Source organism: Pseudoliparis swirei, chromosome 23 (genome assembly GCF_029220125.1).
Source record: "Pseudoliparis swirei isolate HS2019 ecotype Mariana Trench chromosome 23, NWPU_hadal_v1, whole genome shotgun sequence".
Taxonomy (NCBI): Eukaryota; Metazoa; Chordata; class Actinopteri; order Perciformes; family Liparidae; genus Pseudoliparis; species Pseudoliparis swirei.
In genome coordinates, this window is record NC_079410.1 from 17,784,582 (window position 1) to 17,801,672 (window position 17,091).

The 17,091-nt window shown below is 43.8% G+C and overlaps 1 protein-coding gene across 5 annotated transcripts in view; it reads right to left on the minus strand.

The window, feature by feature from the left end:
- The window catches only part of ep300b (E1A binding protein p300 b), a 36,442-nt gene that overhangs the window by 9,250 nt on the left and 10,101 nt on the right, over positions 1–17,091 (minus strand). For 2 of the 5 annotated variants that reach the window (XM_056407956.1, XM_056407955.1), the window contains exons 12-24: positions 16,267–16,346; positions 15,779–15,931; positions 13,967–15,337; positions 13,438–13,671; positions 13,089–13,284; positions 12,383–12,534; positions 10,146–10,385; positions 5,462–5,550; positions 4,342–4,422; positions 2,110–2,166; positions 1,797–1,874; positions 876–943; positions 67–217 (exon numbers count right to left, since the gene is read on the minus strand). In XM_056407956.1, coding sequence (XP_056263931.1) covers positions 67–217; positions 876–943; positions 1,797–1,874; positions 2,110–2,166; positions 4,342–4,422; positions 5,462–5,550; positions 10,146–10,385; positions 12,383–12,534; positions 13,089–13,284; positions 13,438–13,671; positions 13,967–15,337; positions 15,779–15,931; positions 16,267–16,346 — 2,950 coding nt within the window. Of the gene's footprint in view, positions 1–66; positions 218–875; positions 944–1,796; positions 1,875–2,109; positions 2,167–4,341; positions 4,423–5,461; positions 5,551–10,145; positions 10,386–12,382; positions 12,535–13,088; positions 13,285–13,437; positions 13,672–13,966; positions 15,338–15,778; positions 15,965–16,266; positions 16,347–17,091 lie in introns of all 5 variants that reach the window. The other 3 variants (XM_056407958.1, XM_056407957.1, XM_056407954.1) reach the window with 3 other exon arrangements.

The following is a 17,091-nucleotide window of genomic DNA, read 5'->3' on the forward strand; positions in this document are numbered from 1 at the left end:
CAGATTATTTCCCTCCACTGTAAAACAATATATATATATATAAAAAGTAAATCAAATGAACTCTACCTGGACTTCATGCCTGGCTTGACCTCGACTACCTTGTCCGACACATGGACCACGCGGATGGTGACGTCGCCAGACTCGGGGAGGTTATGCCGCTTTATGTAATCGTTCACACGCGTCTCCAGATAGCACCCCAACTTGGTGTGAGGAAGTCCTGCAAAAACAAAAAACAGTGACAAGTAGGAGTAAAGAGAGGTGGAATACAGAGAGGCAGGGCACTAACAGATGTGAGAGACATGGACCATATGTGTTCATGCCCACTAAACATGGTTCTTTTATCACCACCACCACCCTGGACTTCTCAAACAGGGTTTTACAGCTGAGGGACAGAATCTGTGTCCAACTATATGCTAAAAGAGTTTAAAGGAAGAGTTTATTTCATTCACATTTTTCTTTTAAACCAACCAGCTCCTTTAAAGTGGATTAATTAACATTTTGTTGTAGCTTGTTAGGATAACCTGGAAAAAAAAAATCAACATGTTGAGTTAGGGGGGTTATGACCAAACCATTAGGCCAGGCCCAGTAACGTCATGAGTCTCTACTGGTTGCCTGGCAATGTGGTAGACTCATGTGACGCACATGCACGGCATCAATGTTATTATCCAACTCTGAATAAGTGTATTTCCCAAAAATGGAATATTCATACATTGGTCTCAGTCAAAAAGCCCAAATCCCAATGGCTGATTTCGATCCTCAAAATACTTAGTGTATTAGAGGGAGTGGTATGATTAGAAACAGAGAGTTTGCGTTTTGAAGTGTTGGTAATAAAGCAAACAAAGTAAAACATGGAATGAGCCCGTAGATCTACTTACTTTTGGAGGCGTATTTGTTCTCTTTCCGCGTCTTGTTGGCCTTTTTGAGGCAGTTGTCACATACGAAGCTGGTTAGTGAGAAAGCAGATAGTAAATAATTAAATTAGCAGGTTACCATCAGTCCCGTCACCGTAAGCACCAAAGACGGTGATCAAGTTTCCTTAACCCTCCTGTTACCTTAGGGTCAATTTGACCCCATACAATGTTTAACCCTCCTGTTACCTTTATATTTACTGACATATTTTACCCGTGGGGTCAATTTGACCCCAGCAATTAAAACCTCCAGAAAATTATTAGAATTAATATTGTTTTCCAAGTTTAAGTGTGAGGTACTTTATGTTTGTTTGTTGACTACCTAAATATCCCTTTAAATATATAAAACAGTTGATATTTCTTATATGTTTGACACAGTGAAAAACAGCCTGGGGTCAAATTGACCCGAAAGAACACCGACATTAAACATTGAATGGGGTCAAATTGACCCTAAGGTAACAGGAGGGTTAATCAAGAGTTGACTCCGTCTTTCTTTCCTTAAAACAGCACTTATGAGTGACTTTGAGAAATGACTCAGATATTTTCTTTTGTCGCAACATACGCACATCAATATATAAATAAATAATTTAAATATATAATATAAATAATAGTATATAGATATATATAATTTAATGTATATATAAATATATATAATTTAATATATATAACTATATACATAAACAATATTGTTAGTGTCAACATAGTGAAATGTAGGAATTGTGTCTGATCTTTAACAATTTGCTTTAAAACAGCAACATGAAAACTTGTATTTATGCGTTTTAGGAGTTACTGGCTGTACTTTGCCAGCATCTTTATATATGTTTTGGACGATTTTCAAGAAAAACAGTCACGCAACAGAATGTACAGAGAGTATGATAGCTGGCTCACCCCAACGGCCAAATAGTATCATGATGCAGGACACAGATCTGGTGCATCTTACGTCCGCAGTCATTACATTCCACGAGCCTGAAGAGAGGACCGGAGACAAAAGACCAAAGTTTAAACGGCAACATGTCACATAATATGGAAATATTCCATTTGTTCTTTTGCCCTTAACTTAATTACTTAAATCACATTATCTTTTATATGCAAGCATCAATTAAAATTGCTCAAATAAAACTAAGTGAATAAAATGTTCCAGCATCAGAGATGGTGCACATTAATCCTAAATGAGAGTTAATGAGTTAAAAGGGGAACGTACAACTCGGGGTCGAGCGTGTCGTTCTTCTTTCGTTGGAACTGATCTTTGTTGATGGACCTGAGGGAAACATCAGAAAACAAACCACTGCAACAGTCACAACCAGGTCCTTCTCTGCACACTGCAGGCTGGGTGCAGAATACAATAAAGTCAGAAATTTATAATAAATATGCTACATATTGCGTCCTGATTATTATTTCCAGGTCTACAATAAGAGATACGAGTGGTCTTGTTTTTAAAAACATGGTTCCTTTGAGAAAGTGATGTAAAATACATGAACTATGTGACTAAGATGAAATCAACCAATGGGAAAAAATGACTTTAATCTCTAACAATAAATTCAGTTTGATAAATAATCTTAAAAACACATTTTAACCAAATGACAATACCCAGATAAAACTAACGTCGAGATAAAACGATTTGATCTTTGATCTCTTTATCCCCACTTTTAATTAGGTCTATAAAACCTTAAAAAAAAGCAAAAAATGTCCACCACAATTTCACATAACACGAGGTGATGTCTTCAAACGTCGTATTTTGTCATTACATTTCATTTACAATGCTTTTAAACAGAGACGAGCAGTAAATATTCACAAAGGAGAAGCTGGAACGAGGGAATGTTTGACATTTTTACTTAAAAATCAAATAATTTGGGAAAAAGATGCCCTAAATGTGCAGCCATAATCAACAGTCTTGGATTTGAAAAGTTTACTCCAGTAACCTGAAGAAGCTAGTACTATATATGTGTGTGACGCCGTGTAAAAAGAGGATTTTTATAATCCCATAGCTACTTAAAAAGAGGTAAAATATGCCATCATTTCTATTCTGGGGATCAATAAAGGCTCATCTTATCTGAACCCTAAAATTCATACTTATGTGTTCTTTTCGAACAAGAGCTTCTTTGGGAGTTTGATATCCCGCAAAAAATGGTTTATAAAAGCTGGTACATTCAATTAGGGCTGCAACTAACGATTATTTTGATAATCGCTTAATCGGATAAAAAAACAAAAAAACTTTCATTTTCAACCCTTTATTCAAAACAGGGTCTGTTCGGTCATGGAAAACCTGGAAAAGTCATGGAATTTTTAAATGGCTATGAGCAGGCCTAGAAAAGTAATTGAAAAAAATAAAATCCCAAAATATTTGGAAAAGTAATGCAAATTTGTTTCATTCAAATGTTAATTTACACGGTATATATACGGTATGCTTTGGAATTCTCATTGTTAGTTTAAATACTACATCTTCTCACTTTGTCACGTATAGACAGAGTTTTCACAAAATGTTTAATCATGGAAATGTGGTTTAAAGTCATGGAAAGGTCCTGGAGATCCACTGGTCAGCATGTGGATGAACCTGTTCACTGGTCAGCATGTGGATGAACCTGTTCACTGGTCAGCATGTGGATGAACCGTCACAAACAGACTGACAGCTTTCCTCTCCTGAGCAGTGGTCCCCATGCGGCCCCCTGAACAATATCAGAGACGCGTTCCGATTTATTATTTTTTTCACGGTGTAGCGATACTAACAAAGTACCCGTACGTTAAACACGATGTGATTTAGCATATTTTTAGTATCGATACTTCATTAAAAGAGTGCCCGATCAGAGCGCACGCGCTGCTCCGCTCCGTTAAATGTCTGCCCGCGCAGCGCAGCGCTCACACAGCGATTGGCGTCGTGGCTTATCTCCGTGGAAAAATATTTTCCGCTATCCGCCACGGAATAAATAACCACGTTTTCTACGTTATACTCTTGTGGAAATGCCACACACGTCGTGACATGTAGCGCCCTGGTGTCTGGGGTCATAACGTCACCCGGAGGCGCACTTAGCTCCGTGAATGTCTCCGACTCGTGAATGACTTCCGCATCCAGCGCCACGTGAGCAGCAGCAGCCAATTAGATTCATCAACAGAGGAGCAGCTCAGCGCTGATTGGCTCTCACAACGCAGCGTTCCGTCTCTCAATCCGCTCGTGTTTCTCCTGCGCCGCTCTGCGCTCAACTCAACTTTGTTTATACTCCGTGACTTATTGAGCGCCGTAATAATCGCGCGACGCAACGAATCGATAATGAAATTCGTTGCCAACTATTTTAATAATCGATTTTTATCGATTCGTTGTTGCAGCCCTACTGATTCAATCTTTGATGCTTCTAATACCAGACTTAAATAACACCTAAGTGTTGATGTGAGTGTGTGTGTGTGTGTGAGAGAGAGAAAGCAGGAGTGCGATGGGACTCACGTCTGAGGCTGGGAGGGGTCGTCCCCCAAGGAAACGCTCTCGTTCTGGATTTCGTTGAAACACTTCTCACAGAAGTGGTACCTGTCAGCAAGAAGCCCATATTTTGGTGAACTACACCGATCGATCGTCATCAGCACAGCCAATCACAGAGAGGGCACGAAGAAGCAGCCGCCAATCAGGGCAGGGCAGGACAGGCCAGGGGGGGCGGACACACAGGAGGAGGCAGAGGGCAAGGTAGGTCGTCGCCAGGAGGAAGCAGCCAATCGTGATGCAGGGTTTTTGTGCGGGCGGGTGTTTTGATTTTGCGTGTAAATTTCAGAGTGGATGATTGGTCACACCAAAACAGGCCAATGCAGACATCACAAGCGTTAAAAAAGGAGGGAGAGAACGGGAGAAGGGAGGGAGGGGCGGAGATGGGGAGGGGAGGTCAAAATGAATATTTTTAAAAAGCGTGAAATAAATCGTCACAGGTCAGACGGAGACAATGGAGGGGACAGAGGGGGAGAGGGGGGAGGCATGGAGGAGGGAGGGTTGGACAGGATGTGAACAACAACCAACAGAGGACAGAGAGCCAAGGCAAAGCAAAGATTAGCATCAGACGTCCAGTGGTAAACAACAACATTACAGCAACATGAGACCACTAGGAGCTGTGGAGGAGGGGACAGGGGGGTGAGTGGGATATGAGTCTCCGAACATGAAAGGGTGGGTGAGGAAAAAATTAACGGTAAAGCAACAGAGACCCATCATCCTTTAGTTCATTTATAAAGTGGGAACCTGTCTTCTGATGGGGGAACCCCCCCCGAAGCAGTCGTGTGTTGAGCGTGTACTTTTACTCAATAGTGCAACAAATACAGAATAACTGCCCTTAGACAGTAGCCCACTTTATGAATGACAACATAATGAAAATCAAAACGGTGAACTATGAGGATGGAGCCAGGGTAATCATTTGTAGCCAAATTAAAACTCTTCTGCGATTGCATATAGGAAATATATCATCAATGCACAAAATTCAACAAAACAAGCCGATCTCACTGGCAGCTTTGTCCAGCTAAATGCCTGAATGTCCATCATACTTTGTATTGAGTGTGCGCTTGTGTTCCAATGTGCCGAAAGCCCTTACCTGTTCTGGTAGCTAAAATAAGCAGCGTCACGTTGGATGGTGCACAATTGTTTTCCATAGCAGCAGAGAGTTTGGGGGGAGAACTCAAACTGCAATAAAAACAGGAACACAAAAAAGAGAGTTGTTTTCAGATGTTGTACAGAGGAAACACAGAAACACACACTAATACATATTTGTTGAGTGACCTCTAGGACTCGTGCATGTGGGCCCACCTCACCATTACCCTAATCATACTTTCTGGAGTTACTGTAGACGAGAAACGCCATAGCCCTCTGGGAAGTGCCTGTTGCTATGGCTACAGCCAGCCGCTGATTAGCTTAGCATAAATACTGGGAAATAAAGTTAAAATAGTTCTGTCATAACTAGGGCTGTCAATCGATCAAAAAAAATTAACTAATTAATCGCACATTTTGAAATTCATTAATCGCGATTAAAAGTTGTTTTTTCTTCTAAAGACTCAATCTTCTAAATGAACGAGTAATCCCTTCAGACAGCGTGTATTTTAGACACTTGTTTAATTGTATTCTTTTTTTAAAGACAAAACTTCACACAGAGCTGTGTTTTCAAAGAGGCTCCTACATATAAAGTGCCAGCGAGGTATTTAATATCGTGGATGATAAATTGTTTCTTCAGTGAAACATCAGATTAGTAAACAAAGGTGTATTAGAGACCCCATTGGTCCTGTCATCTTTAACACTGAACAGCAGAACCAGTGGCCTTGTTAACTGACTGACATTCACATATGTCACGTTAACCCTCTGGAGGCTGGGGGCATTTTCTCGATTTTACAAAAAAATGTAAATTCACCTTTTAAAGGCTTTTGCATGTGACACATCCCAGTGTTTCCCCCACCATTCTATCAGGGTGAGGCCCCCGCCCTCCTGTCATTTTCTCGAGAGCGCCAGATTACAGCAGAAGTAATGTAAGGTTCTTTCCTTCAAGACGTCTTTGTTCTTTTATGAAACTAAACGTCTGTTGTTGGTCGTCTCTACAGCAGCATGTCATTCTGTCTCTACGTGTCGTGAACTCTTCTCGGCTCTCCGTCTCGCGCGCCGCAGAGCTCCATGCCGGCGTGTGTGCGCGCGCATCCAGCGGAGCAACAACAAAAGTCACCTGCACCTTCCGCCCCGCGGCACCGACACGTCGCCCGATGTTTCTCTGTGAATATCGAGGAGCAGACGGGAGGAAGGAGGCGGACTGCCGCGGCTTGACACTCAGAGGAGTGCAACAACTTCAACGCACACCGGAAGTAAACAAAGTTGAGTTAATTGCGCTAAATTATTATAGTGCGTTAATCGCGGCCAAAATAATCGCATAGATTAATGCATTAACGCTGACAGCCCTAGTAGTCCAGGCAATCTAGCCAATTTTACCATTAAAAATGGAAATAAATGCAATAGAATTAATTTTTGCACAGAGGTCTTCTATGAAGTGTCCTGAATAACATACTAAAAGTCCTAAGAAATTACTGTTGCGGAAAAAGGTTAAATATGCAAAAATCCAAGATGGCCGCCATAAATACATAATGTCTCATATCTCCACTTTTATAAGAGACATTTGAATCATTTAAAATACGATTACACATTTTTTGGACATGAGAAATCATTTAGAGTATGTTTTGACTTGATCGGATGTAATGGTCATGGAAAAAAATCAAATATGGCCACCAAAAATCCATTTCTTATCATATATATGTGCACTGATATATGACATTTCATTTAATTAAATTGTATACTAATATAATCAAGGCAGGTTAGTATTTTGTAGTTTATTAACTACATTGAACTTTAGTAACATACTCATCAACATAAATTCTACACATCACATGAAGAGTATAGCAGAAAGGTGACACAACATGTTACTATTGTCAATACAGTGATTGATCATTGTAGATGATACACTGTTGGAATGGGTCCAACTCAACCGTCGTCATCATATGCATTTGACAAATCTGGTAACTGAGTTGGTCCAGCTTACACCACGGCATTCTCTGCACACATTTGTGCAAGGCAGGCCATATTTTCGGCATGTGCACCTTTCGGATGGTTCAGTCCTTTTTACAGCTATGACAGTTGACATCCAGCAGTTCTGATGAAGCGGCTGGTTGGTCGATCTGTATTGGCAGATATCGCCCGTCAACAACGTTCCATCCATAGTCCTCTGGGCTCATATCGATGCAGGCATCTTCCTATTCCATAACCTAATAGTATACACAAAGGCTGTGATACTAAGAGGAGCCAGAGGTTGGGATTCCATGGCGGCGGTGACTTTTAAAACCTTGTCACAGAACCGCCGGTATAAGAAGCTGTCTATTCCTTCGTCTTCGGCACCACCATACATTGACACCAATGCCTTCTCTCCTGCTGCAATGATCGCCTCCATTGCTGAATGAGATTGACTGAACACTTTGGCCTGATTGTAAAAGACAAGGTCATTCTCGATTATCTTGAGTGCCACGCCCTTCCCGAGACCAAACAGACGACAGGTAGTATTACAGCCTGAAATTGCGTGGACAAAGAGCGGGTGATCACAAAGTTTAGGATCGAGCAACTCCCTGGATTGTTTTATGCAACAGACTCTCTTCTACTTGGTGGATTGTTTCGGCTCCGGTGCCACGAACAACATGTGTGCGTCCATTTTGACATGGTGCAGTAGGAGAATCAGCAAGTCTGTGTCCTCCCTGATCAGTACAGTGTCTTTTGTTTGGGCAGAAGCAACTGCTGTTTGAACAATTAACGCAACGCCGTCGTGCGTTGCCTGGTCTATGCTACAGCCAGTTCCATCCAGCTTGTCGCTTAGATAATGGATGCATCGCTGCTTGTTTGCTTTGGTGTTCAGGAAATCTTCTTTCTTTGATTGAATCATTATGTCACCACGAAGTGTCTTGTCACACCAGCACAAGCCCCTGTTCATCTCAGTTGTCTAGCATCTTTAGTTGCGGACTCATCTTTGTACCCATAAAAGACAACGACAGCAGCTCCATACGTGTGTGTGTGACGTACGCAACGTACATTTGACACACACTGTCAGATGTAGATCAGCAGGCATATGCATATGCAAGTACCAAACACCACCACTAGTACATACTGGACATTTGCACTGTTGCTTCGTTGCTCTCCTCCTTACTCTCCCTGCCACATGTTCAGTTGCCTGCCTTTGCCTGCAGGGAGAGGCTGCAGAAACAGTGCAGGTGGAGGAGTGCAGAGCTCATATAAGATAAAACCGTTACAGGTTGTCATTTGACCTCCACTGTTGATCTTGATCCAGGTCGTGGCGCGGTCTCTTTTTCCTGGAAAAGATACTCTACTACAGATACCCACCCCAAGTCTCGAATATCTTCCCACCAATTCTTTCTTGATCGTTCAACGTTTTTTTTTTTTGCATGTCATGCCATTGGCTGATGTTGACTGCTGGTATGGACACAGTAGGCTTTAGGCCTTTTTTTTTTGCTTTTTTTTCCAGGCCTCCGGCCTCCGTCACGCTCCTCAGATGTCTATATGTGTCATTGTAAAGTCCTGAGGCAAATTGTGATGTTGGGCTAAATAAATAAAATTGATTGAATTGAAATAATTGCTATTGAAATCATTGGCAAGAACATGATGTTGGACAAACATCATCAATCATAATGATGCAACATCTGCATTGGTCTTGGAGATGAAGGGAGTCTTCTTTAGCTGTGCTGTTGGATCTTCTGCCTCCTACAATACAAGGGGTAGATATGTAAGAGATGGGTGCTGGCTGGATCTCTCGAAGGTCGGATATGCATCACAGCCCAAAGCAACAATGTCTGCAGCGCTTTGTTTGCTTTATAATATGCTTCTTCTTTTCTTCTTGTTTTAACAGCACGCCCACTGACCAATTGGTGGTTGTATCCATGGTTTGTTTCCTCATCCAATCAATCATCCTATTCAAACTCTATTCTAAATGATTCCTCTGTCATTAAACTCACCAAAGAAGAGGAAAGGCCCGATGGCGTTGGCATTTAAAAACAATTCATGGATTCAAAGAGGTCATCGGAGGAGTCTTGTGATTGATTCGCTCGCTTCACTTGAAAGGATCTTTCATCAGAACGGCTCATAGCGTTACATACTTAAGGATATATTTTAAAGTATCTTGAGGTTGGAAGTAGGCGGTTCATTGAATATTGATCCCCACATGACCCGATGCAGGACGTGTTGAGGAACATTGCAATGAACGTTTCAGGACCAGACTCAATGTGTGCAAGAGAAGGAGCTCGCGTGGTTCTGCCCAAAGATAGCACAATCTAAAACTCACTAATTTACACATTTTATGTCTAGTTTGTCTCATCTATTTTTTTCGCTAGGAGCAGTTGCCAGGCAACAACTGCAAACTCAAGAGACTCGGACACATACGCCACCAAAAATAGACAACGTTTGAACAAACCAGATGTAACATGATAACCAACGGGCTTTAGAGGTGCTAGTAGGCAGATGTTCTGACCTTGGGACAGAGCCAGGCTGCAGCTGCATATTTACCGTACATGCATCGAGTGTGGTATCAAAGTTCTAACCCAACTCTCCATCAGAAAGCAAACGTGCATATTTTTCCCCAAATGTCCCGACTAAACTATTTTTTAGTTTTTACAACCAGATGCGAACCAGAAATGATCTAAATAAGACAAGATAGTGAAGGGAAAAGGGCACCACATGCTCCTCTGCCTCACCTTCCTCCCACAGCAGTATCCCAGGCCCTGCATGACGGAGTCGATCTCCGACTCGAACACCTCCGCCAGCTTGGAGCAGTACTTGTAGACACGGGACGTCTTGCGGTTGTACAGCCATGCGTTGTTGAACATCAGCCAGATGTCCTCGACGTACTGCCAGGGCTCTTGGTACTGACCCGTGTCCAGCTTCCGCTTGATGGTCGACAGGTCCATTGGGTTCTTCACAAGGTCAAAGTAGTCCTGGTTGGGGAGGGGCGCCGAGGTCACGTTGAAAAGGTTCAGAGCAGAGCGCGGAGAGGTGGTTTAGTCGTTCGAGGGGGCCAAGACGAGAGCGATGGGGAAGAAGAGAGTGATCATCGTCATCAACGTTGTGGTCATCGGGTGAAGGTGAGACGAAGGCGTCGCAGTCGACCAGGTGGGACCAGAGGAGGGAGAGAAGAGGGTGCAGGGGGACAATGTTGTTGAGCGCTGCAGAGAAGAAGGTTCGCGTGCAAACAGAGAGACATGACAACTTCTGCCCTCCAGCTCTCTGCTTTGCACCCTACACTTAAAGTCAAGTCCCATCTGTACTGCGAGCAGGGACCGGGCGACCGCCACTAGCCTGTCCGGTCCTGTCGCTCCAAAGAAAATAGCTGAAGATGAGATTCTATATTTTACATGTCCTGTTGTAAATCTATATATATATATATATATATATAACACTATCGATCCGCTGGTGTAATGGTTCTCTGCTGAAAGCAAACAAAGCCTTCAGGCCCAGAAAGCAATTAGGGTGCAAAACCAAGAAGAACAGAGCAGTGGCAACTGGCAACAGTAACAGGCAGGCAGAGATTTACTGTTTTAGCAACATCGTGTTTGGCAGTAACAATGCCAACAGCATGAGTGGCAATACGATGGCAGAGTTAAAGCCAACAGTGCTGAGGGGAAGCAAATGTAAGAGGGACAGATGAGTCTCAAAGTCGTTTCTCTTTTCCCGTCGCCTGAACTCCGCTTCTTCTCAAACAAACCAAAAAAGTTTGAGAGGGGAGCGGAAGACCGGTTGAGGGAAAAGAAAAAGGCCGTTTGGCGACTCAACCAAACAAAATAAGGGAGGAGCGAGTTTCAAAAGAGCAAGGTCCGTCTCGGTGTCATCGTGGCGACAACAGTTCGGAAACAGACCCGTGTTCTCCAAGTGAAACCACTCGCATTCACAAGCAAGTGATGCATATTACAATATCAACCTACAGCCACATGAATATCACCACACTGCAGTGAAATGCCACCGGTGTGCAAGAAACTCACATTTTCTTTGAGTGGCTATCCAAAAATGGTGTTACTTAATGAACAGGGTAAAGTTGCCTCACTTGACTGTGGAGGTTCCTGTGGAGAGGTGAGCCGATAGCGCATCACTGCTCCAAAGAGGGCACGATAATGAATTTAACTGTATGTACATAAAGCCGTGGCCTGAATAAAGTACCCGTTCCCCTCTAGTTTGAGTGCAATGAGGGTAAAAGTTATTGTCCCACCTCGACACGCTGCCCGCCTGAACACCGACACTACTACTGGTGAGGAACTGAACTAGAAAGCTAGCAATGGAACACTGGGATGAAAACTACAAAAATCATGATTTCAAATGAAAACCTAAAATTTGATGTCAAAAGGTCAAACAAATTAAAGTGAGAAATGAAAGCAATTGGCTCATGAACTGTTGATGGAGCGTAAAGCAATTTACATCCTTCCTTTGGACTTCAGTAAAGTAATGACATCAAGTATTATGAAAGACAAAAAGCTTGTCATTGCTCTGATGTATCATGTAATACTGTATCTGTTCTTTACATTATTATATTTGGGGGCCTACAAATAAATGTAAAAGTACATCAATGACAGAATATTGTTTTAAATCTTTAACTCATTGCTCCATCAAAGTAAAGTCAAATGTTCATAAGAGTCATTGCTTTGATTTACAAATGACAAGTATAAAACTAGAATAGAAAAAAGAGAGAACAAACTCACACAAACACACACACACTTTTCACCAATCTCATTTTCTTAACTTCTGACATGCAATGGGAGAAACATCAACTAAAAGGATGAAAGAAACTGGAAGCAGATGTAGAAAATAAACACAATAAACATAGCAACGATGGAGGGGAAAAAAAGAGACAAAATATAAAAAGATGAAAAAGGAAAACAACAAAAGAAAAAAGCTACGTTTTCAGAGGAGTTGAAGCAAAATGGCAGCCAGTGCAGTCCCTTACCAGGTTAGTTTTGTTACTAGTTCGAATACGTACGGGTATTCCCAGTAACTGGGGGTCCACCGGCTGACGGAAGGGAAGGGACTCGGGGTCCTGCCGGTACAAAGCTTCCAGGGTGGGCATCAGAGCCTGACGCAGCTCCTCCGGCTTAAAGACTGGAAAAGACGGGAGCGAGAAATACAAAATGAGGAATGAAAAGAGTTTTAGAGACGGCCGGTCAATGAGAGGAAAGACAACGCAGAGGAGCACGTTACACAAGAGGGCCCTGTTGCATTTAAGGTGTTGGAACTCCACGGACCACGCGTCATGGCGCCCGTTGAGCGACGGCCATCGCACAGAGAGAAGTAGTGGTGTCAGTCTCACGAAAGCTTTTCTCTATATTCTCTCTGCTGCTCGGTTTACTTCACCCCCGGCATTTTGCCCAGTTACAATATTAAATCAATCGTCATCGAAGAGAGGACATTAACGTTTAAATAGTTCAACAGTACAGTTTATTCAAAAGATGGAGAATTTGACTCTTTTGCGGAGCAGTTTCAACTCCGACAGAGGAGGTTTAAATCAATTAATAAGCCTGACAACACAGTGAAGTCGACTTGCTATTGGATAATGAGTTGATTTATTTGACCCGGTTACACCTTTCGGCTACTCTGTCGATGTTCAGGTAATGGCCGCTGTTAAAACCTACGACAGCGTGCACTTCCACACTTACTTTTCTTCTTGCTCTGAGCGCTGGCTGGGGAGCCGCTGTTGGATGTCGACCCAGACCCCTCCTCTTCCTCTTTGGGCTCTTTCTTCACCTCCGGCTTCTTGTCTTCACCCGTTGCTGCCGAGGACGACACCGGGAATGACGACGTATCCATGGGCTCGCCTTTACACCCATCGCCCGACGGCTTCTCTTTCTTTATCTGAGATGTAAAGGTTAATGCGTCAGTACGAGGACTTCCTTATAAATCTGAATATAAAAGACATAAAACTCGGTGGAATGAAGACATTTTCAGACAGTTCAAGACTTTACCAGAATTCTGAGACATCAAGATTAGAGGGTCTGTGAATCTTACCTCCGGTTTCTTCTCCGTCTTCACGTCATGCTGACCCTTGCCCATCTTCCCCTTGCCCTCTCCTTCCGTGTCGGCCCCTTCGTCGTCCTCCTCTTCCTCCTTCACCTCCATTTTGACATCTTCCTGACTGGGTGCAGGGCCGTCCTCCAGCTGGGAGCTGGGATTGGCGCTGCTGCTGACCGAGCCTGGAGAGGACACCTGACCGTCTGCTGTCAGAGAAGGCTTCGGAGACAGCTGTGGCAACAAGACAGCGATGGAGTGAGGGTTAGAAAAGGGCAAGATGGACACATTCATTTTTGGTTATTTTCTAATCAAATTTGTGATCATCCAGTTCTTTCTGAAACGAAAGAAGATGAAGTAGTTTAAAGCCCATAGTTTTAAGCATAAACTTTCCCTGACTTTTCCATGAAATATTTTGTGTTTTGTTATTCGGTAAGCCAGAGAAAAACTAGACCTGCATGTGGAGCAGGAAGCCAAGAGCATCTCTGAATAAACCTCAAACGTGTGTTGAGAAGGGTGATCTACTCACTGGGGTCTGCGGCCGCTGCGACGGCACATGAGCATTCTGGGTAGGCACCAAAGGAGCTTGACCTCCTTGGGGGCCTGAGGAGGCCGAACCGCCCAGCGTCTGCTGTGGAGGCTGAACGGACTTCTCAGAGTTCACCGCCTGCCCCGATGCTTGTTGCTGCTGCTGCGACGCTTGTTGTTGTTGTTGTTGCTGCTGCTGCTGGGACGCTTGTTGTTGTTGCTGCTGGGACGCTTGTTGTTGTTGTTGCTGGGACGCTTGTTTCTGCTGTTGTTGTGAAGCTTGTTGCTGCTTCAGTTGCGACGCTTGTTGCTGCTGTTGTTGTGAAGCTTGTTGCTGCTGCGATGCTTGTTGTTGCTGCTGTGATGCTTGCTGCTGCTGCTGTGATGCTTGCTGCTGCTGCTGTGATGCTTGCTGCTGCTGCTGTGATGCTTGCTGCTGCTGTGATGCTTGTTGCTGCTGCTGTGATGCTTGTTGTTGCAACGCTTGTTGCTTCGACACTTGTTGCTGTGATGCTTGTTGTTGCTGCGACGCTTGTTGCTGCTGCTGCGCTTGTTGTTGTTGCTGCTTCTGCAACGCTTGTTGCTGCGACGCTTGTTGCAGCTGCTGCGACGCTTGTTGCTGCTGCGATGCTTGTTGCAGCTGCTGCGACGCTTGTTGCTGCTGCGATGCTTGTTGCTGCTGCTGCGACGCTTGTTGCTGTTGCTGCGACGCTTGTTGCTGCTGCGATGCTTGTTGCAGCTGCTGCGATGCTTGTTGCTGCGACGATGCTTGTTGCTGCGACGCTTGTTGCTGTGACGCCTGTTGCTGCAACGCTTGTTGTGACGTTTGTTGTTGCTGCTGCAATGCTTGTTGTTGCTGCTGCAACGCTTGTTGCTGTGATGCTTGTTGCTGCTGCAGCTGTTGTTGTTTTTGTTGTTGCAGCTGCTGTTGGTGTTGTTGCAGCTGCTGTTGGTGTTGCTGCTGCTGTTGGTGGTGTTGCTGCTGTTGCTGCTGCTGTTGTTGTTGCTGCTGATGGTGGTGCTGCTGTTGTTGTTGTTGGTGATGGTGTTGTTGCTGTTGAAGGGGAAGCTGGGGTGTGCTGGGAGTCTGTGGCTGTGGGGTCTGAGATCGAGGTAACGTTGGGGGTGTTTGATGCGGTTGAGGCGTTAAGCTGCGTGCCGGTGAAGGGGAGTTTGTTCGTATGGGTGGGCAGTGAGGGTAGGAGTTGGGCTGGGAGGGGGTCGAGGATGGAGGCAAGTTGGGTAGAGACCCAGCACCACTGGCACTTCCAGACCCCATGGGGCCAACAGGGGTAGCAGAGACTGGAGCAGAAGAGGCAGACTGTGCTGCAGGGCTGCTGGCTGGAAGCGAAGGCGGCGTTGACATCTGTTTCTGCTCCAGAGGACACAGAGGTTAGAACTCTTACAGAAACTTTGGAGAAACGTACGGGAGAAACAATGAGGAGCAACATGGGTCTGACTTCACAGGTTAGGTACACAACTCCGGTGTCACAACCCTTCCATTTCCAATCTGTTTCTTTGAAAGCTATAACTAATATATATCATTAATTATAGAAGACTTCCAAAAAGCAAGAATAATTAAAACTTTAAAAAAGTTTGGCGATAAAGCCAAACAAGAACTGTCATCGATCTCTCACAGCGCTCATGAATTATGTGCCAAAATCCTGAAGACAGTGATGAATACTGTCCAATGAACTGAACTATCTATGAATTCCCATAAAGCTGCTCTGAGAGCTGATGCCTATGTTTTGAATCCCATTCTTTATCTGCTTTTGCAAAGACCCAAGTTATGTTACGAGGTGCCGTCACTTACCGGTGGCACAGCAGTCTGTCCTCCTGGCTGGTTCGTGCCAACAGGTCCAGAGCCACGTCCAGGACTGGACCCAGGAAACTGGCCCGGAGGGAGGTACTGGTTCTGTAACTGCGTGGCATTGGGCTGACCCATCCTTGCTGCTCCCATACCCATCTGTAGACAAGGGGTGTGGTCAGTCTTTGCTGGCTGAAATGATGTCATATAAAGATGTACAATAAAGTATGGTTACACTTCCTGTTGCATGGCCTTCAATAAATATATAAATATGGTTCTTCTTTCGTTTCCTGTTTCAATGACTTTTGTTTACCTCATCCACACCGAGCACACCCTAGATTACCCATAGTACCTCAGTTAAGAGAACATCCAAACCTTTAGGAGGCCCGAGTATCAATTTTTGAAAACCATCATGAGTCATCTGTGACTTTCAAGCATAAAGTTCCCATTGCCCCAAAGTAATCAGTACTCGCGATGGTGACAGTGATACCGACCTGATTCATTGGAGCATTCAGAGGAAGAGGAGACCTCTGACTCATCGACTGCATCCCCATCTGAGCAAACTGGTTCATTCCTAGAAGTAAAGGAGGATGGAAATATGTCAAAGATGAGAGGTAAGGAGGTGCGTTCCCACGAGGGCCGACACATTTTATTCCAAAGTCAAACTACGGTTTGAACTTTGGGAAAAAATGATGTTGGATCAGTATTGATCTTTTGGAATTCAAGGAGGCTTTATAAAACGCAGCTGCTGTCCAGTAACATAATTAGCAAACAAACAGACAAACAAACATGGCCAGTCAGACAGATCTTCACTTGACCAAATTTTATTATATTCATAAACTGCGGGGTGTAGTGTGGCTCAAGCAGTGTCCCATCTCCAATGCCTGGGTATCATTTCAATATCCATTGATAGAGAATAGGATACAATAGGAACATCTAGTTTCCTGCAGATATAATGTATTTAAGGATGTTCAACATGGGTGCATACAAAATTAAACAGATTACATGCTGGGACAAATTTGTGCTGTACTGGGTGAAGGTGTGTGTGGATGACCATATCACACACATGGTCATTAGTTTACATAGGCTTTTTCCGCAGTAGAAAGTAGATCAAATTAAATATGTAAACCTACAGTTCCATTCCCCTACGTTGTGTTGGGGTGGCAGCATAAACCTCATGGACAGAAATGTAATGTGCATTCCAGCATGTGTATGTGCTCATAATTAACAACTAGGATTGCTTTAAAGCCAACTCTTCTGCCACCCAGAGGGTACACTATAGTAATCATTTCATATTGGCATCAACCTTTAATCTGGCC